This window comes from Bombus bifarius, unplaced genomic scaffold (genome assembly GCF_011952205.1).
Source record: "Bombus bifarius isolate JDL3187 unplaced genomic scaffold, Bbif_JDL3187 scf7180000009048_frag, whole genome shotgun sequence".
Taxonomy (NCBI): Eukaryota; Metazoa; Arthropoda; class Insecta; order Hymenoptera; family Apidae; genus Bombus; species Bombus bifarius.
Genome location: NW_022884868.1, coordinates 13,999 through 18,205, shown reverse-complemented (window position 1 = coordinate 18,205; position 4,207 = coordinate 13,999). Strand labels below are relative to the sequence as shown.

Below are 4,207 nucleotides of genomic sequence, written 5' to 3'. Positions count from 1 at the left end.
CAAAGTGTCGCAGGGCCTCCACGATCCTCGCCCAGGGGATGGAATTGAAGGCGTTGGTGACGTCGAGCGACACCGCCACCGCTACCCCTTCTCGGGCGACCTTGTCCTCGGCCATGGTCCTCAGCCTCTTCACCGCGTCCACGGTCGAGCGGCCGCGGCGGAATCCGTACTGGCTGTCGTGCCATCCGGGCGTCCTCCGGGTCACGTGAGCCTCCAGCCGGGCGGCGACGATCCTCTCCAGCATCTTGCCCACCTCGTCCAGCAGGCATATCGGCCGGTACGCGGACGGCGAGTCCGGCGGGCGGCCCTCCTTCCGTAACAGCACCAGCCTGGCCGTCCGCCATGTCCGGGGGTAGGCGCCCTCCTCCAGGCATCTGTCGAACAGGTGTCGCAGGCGTGGAGCCATGGTGACGATCGACTCCGCCCACGCTCGGCCCGGTATTCCGTCGGGTCCTGGCGCCACGTCGCGGGACGCCGTCCTCCTGGCTGCTTCGAAGAGTTCCTCGTCGCTGACTCGCAGCTCCTCGCTCCATCCCGTCGCGGTCGTCGTCGCCGCCTCCTCGTCGTCGTCGTCGGCGGAGGGGGAGGATGGCGCCGGTCGGCTCGCGTCCCTGTCTTCCGGCGGGAACAGCGTCCCGATGACGTTGTCCAACAGCGTCGGGTCCATGTCCGAGGTCAGCGGGGGCGCCGAAGGTCGTAGCTTCTTGGTGACCACTTTGTACGGCCGTCCCCACGGGTCGGATTCCACCTCCTCGATCAGCTCCGTCCAGCACCGAGATTTCGCGGTCTTGATCTCCCGCTGAAGAGTCCGTCTCGCCTCTCTGTACTCCTCGTAGAAGCGGGAAATCTCCTCGTCGCGCGTCAGTCTGCGACGACGGGCCCTTAGAAATCTTCTGCGGGCACGCACGCAGTTCTCTCGCATCTCGGCGATCTCCGGGGTCCACCAGTACGTTCCCTGGTCTCGTCCACCCCCCGGGACGGAGCGCGGCATCGAGGCGTCGCACGCCGCGGTCATGTATCTTCGGAGCTCCTCCGCCTCCTCGTCGATGCTTCCTCGCTCGGTCGTCCGTCGGGCGTCCCAGCTCCAGGCGGACACGGTCATGGCCGCCCGCAGCATCTCCTTGTCCATCTCCTTCAGGCGCCATCGCAGCGGCGGCGGGCGGCGACGGTTCTCTCCCGGTCGTCGTCGTATCGTCCCGGCGTCCTCGGTCCCCAGGGTCACCTCCATCAGTACGTAGAGGTGGTCGGACAGCGTTTCCACCCCCTCGGCCACTCTCCAGTCGCGGATTCGCCTGAGCAACTCCGGGGTAGCCCACGTGATGTCCACCACGGAGGATCCTCTCCACGCCACGCAGGTGCTCGCCGAGCCCCTGTTCGCCAGCAGGAGCCCCAGACTCGCTGCCCAGTCGGTGAGCATCCTTCCACGGGAGTTGGTCCTTGGGTTTCCCCATTGCGTCGAGTGGGCGTTGAAGTCCCCCAGCACGAGCACCTGGCGGGGGAGGCATCCTCGGATGCACTCGCCGACTCGGTCCAGGAAGTCCCCGTACGCGGCCAGGTCGATGTTCGGAGAGACGTACACCGCCACCACCGCCGCTCCTAGCCACTCGACCGCGACGAAGCCGTTGCCACGGTCCAGCGAGACGCACGAGGCCGACGTCCACGTTATCGCCGCCGATCCGTCCAGGTCCCCGATCCAGTTGGGCGAGTCGGGTATACGGTGCGGTTCGGCCACCGCCGCTAGGGCCACCTCGTTCTCCCGGATGGTCTGGACGAGCAGATCTTGCGCTCGTCTCGACCTACCGAGGTTGCATTGCAGCAGGCGCTTGAACTATGCCGTCACCTCCATGGCCTCCTCCCGGCCATCCGCCGCTGCTGTTGGTGGTTCGGCGGCGCTTCCTGGTGTCCGTACCGCGGCGGCTGCTGCTGCTACCGCTGCTGGTTGGCGGGTCGGTCTCCTCCTCTTGACCTTCGGGGGATTGCACGCCTCTCCGCCCATCCTGTGATTCGCGGGTGCCCCGAGCGATTCGCACAGCGGACACTTGGGAGCGGAGGCGGGACAGCCTCTGGCGCGGTGTCCGCTCCCGCCGCACCTGTAGCACAGGTGCCCTCGGTCTTCGCCGGATACGCACGTGGCGCGCACGTGCCCCAGTTCCAGGCACCTGAAGCACTGCAACGGGCGCTTCGGCACGGCCCTTATCCTCGCCGTTGACCAGCCCAGGGCTATCTTCTCCGCCTGGGCCAGCTTGCGGGCTCCTGCAGCCGGGCACTTGATCCACGCCGACCCGAGGCCGCCTCTGGTGGCGCCGATCTCGCCCACCTGCACCTCCGCGCTGCCGCATCCCGCCGCCGAGGCCAGTGCTCTCCGCAGCTCCTCCTTCTTGACCGAGATGTCTATCCCGGTCACGCGTAGCTCCGCCATCCTGGTCGGGGTGGCGATTCTCACCGCCGTCGGGTCCAGGGTCTGGGCCAGCCGCGACGCCAGTAGCGTCGCCTTTCCCCTGTCCTTGTCGCCGGGAACTTGTATTATAATGGCGCCCGTCATCGCCTTCTTCATCTCCAGGCGCTCCGTCCCGAGCTCCGATAGCGGAATCCTCGTTCTCGCTGCCTCCAGGACGTCGGCGTACGACATCCTCGCTCCCTCGTTTAACGTCAGGGTCACCGCGGATGTTCGCGGTGCGCGAGGGGGCGTGACCACCTTGGGTGCCCGCGGTGGTCCTCTCTGCGTCGCGGGGGCGCTCGCCTTCGGTGCGCCCGGCGTGTCGCCGCCCGGCTGGGGTTGCTGCCGCCGCCGTACCCGCGTCGGTGGTGGCGCGGTCGATCCTTTCCTCGCCGCCTCTCCTCCGGCGGCGGCGGCGACGGCTGCCTTCGTCCGGTTCGCCGTCTTCTTGTTTCTCCTCCTCTTCTTCTTTGTTTCCACCAACTCCCATCCGCCGTCGTCCCGTTCCCTTCGGGTCGGCGTCGGCTGGGCCGCGGGAGGGTCGACGGGGCGGTCCCCGCTGGGTCGTCCTTCGGGGGTGCGTTGCCGTCGTGCGTCCCCGAATCGTTCCTCGATTGTCCTGAGAATGGAGGGTCCCAGTTCTCGGACCGCTCTTTCCAGGGCGTCCAGCCGCGTCCTGTCGTTTCCGCCTTCCCACGGCGGGCGGACGTATTCGGGCGCCGCGCCGGCGCATCGCGGGCACTCGTTGACGTGGGCGGCCAGTCTCCTCAGTTCCTGGCGGAGGGCCGCGTTCTCCCCCTCCAGCACGGACAGCCTCGCGTCCACGTCGTCGCCGGCGCCTCGCGCTGGCCTCGCCCTCCTCGCGGATTCCTCGGTCCAGGCGGCGGTGATGTAACTCGCCGCGTTTTTGAGGGATCTGATGTAAGTCCCCTTCAGGTTTGACGACGTCGTCGCGACGTGCATTATCTCCGACACGTGCATCGTCAAACCCGCGCTGATCTCCGCCGGGGAGCTCGTCCTCATCTGCACCTCCAGCTCTTCCGACACCTCCGGTGTTGTCGTGGCTCCCGTTCTCTTCCTCTTGCACCTGGACGCCATCGAAGCCAGCGACGAGCGCGAGGCGAACGAGGCGACCGACTCCTCGTCGTCGGACCTCGCCCGCCCCCGCGATCCCCCCGCCAACGGTGTCGTACCGTCGTCCATCGTGGTCGGCGCGAGAAAAACGTACTCGGACCTGTTCGCGGCTCTCGGCGAACGTCTCGTCGCCTTCCTCGGAGGCTCCTCCGCGGTCTCCCTCCTGTCATCCTCTGGATGTCCTCCTGTGGTTATCCTCCTCCTCTCTCCTGCTGTTCCGTCGCCAGTCGTATAAACGCGTCCGGGGGCCTGACGGTCCACCCTCGAACGGCCGTGGTCGCGAGATATCGACGCAGCGGGGCCCACTTCACTACCCACGACTGCGCCGGTACTGGGGTATCCCTCCCCTGCACCGTAAACGTTGTCGTTTCTGTTCTCCATTTCCATGTTTTTTGTTTGTTTTCGCCAAGGTCGTCGTCGAAGTCTCCGTCCTGGTGCCACTCACTCTTTCGCACCCTGCCCCGGTCGAAGCCGGTGCAGGGCGACAGGGAGCCCCGCGAGAAGGTGAGGTGAGTGGTCTTGACAGACATGGGCCCGCCAACTTCTCCGAAGTTCTCCGCACCGGATCGGCGAACCGACGGGTGCCAAGGGCACCGATCGGCCGCCACCCGACTGTAAGAGAACATCAGATCCATC

General features: G+C 67.0%; 1 protein-coding gene across 1 annotated transcript; it reads right to left on the bottom strand.

Annotated features, from left to right (window-relative positions):
* Window positions 1-85: 85 nt before the first annotated feature.
* Window positions 86-3,958, bottom strand: LOC117213395 (the record flags this gene model as incomplete). Its single annotated transcript, XM_033458745.1, has 2 exons — window positions 1,841-3,958; window positions 86-1,765 (listed from the first exon to the last, which is right to left on the bottom strand). Coding segments are annotated over exons 1-2 (3,798 nt in total), but the record flags the coding sequence as incomplete, so codon positions are not given.
* Window positions 3,959-4,207: the final 249 nt, after the last annotated feature.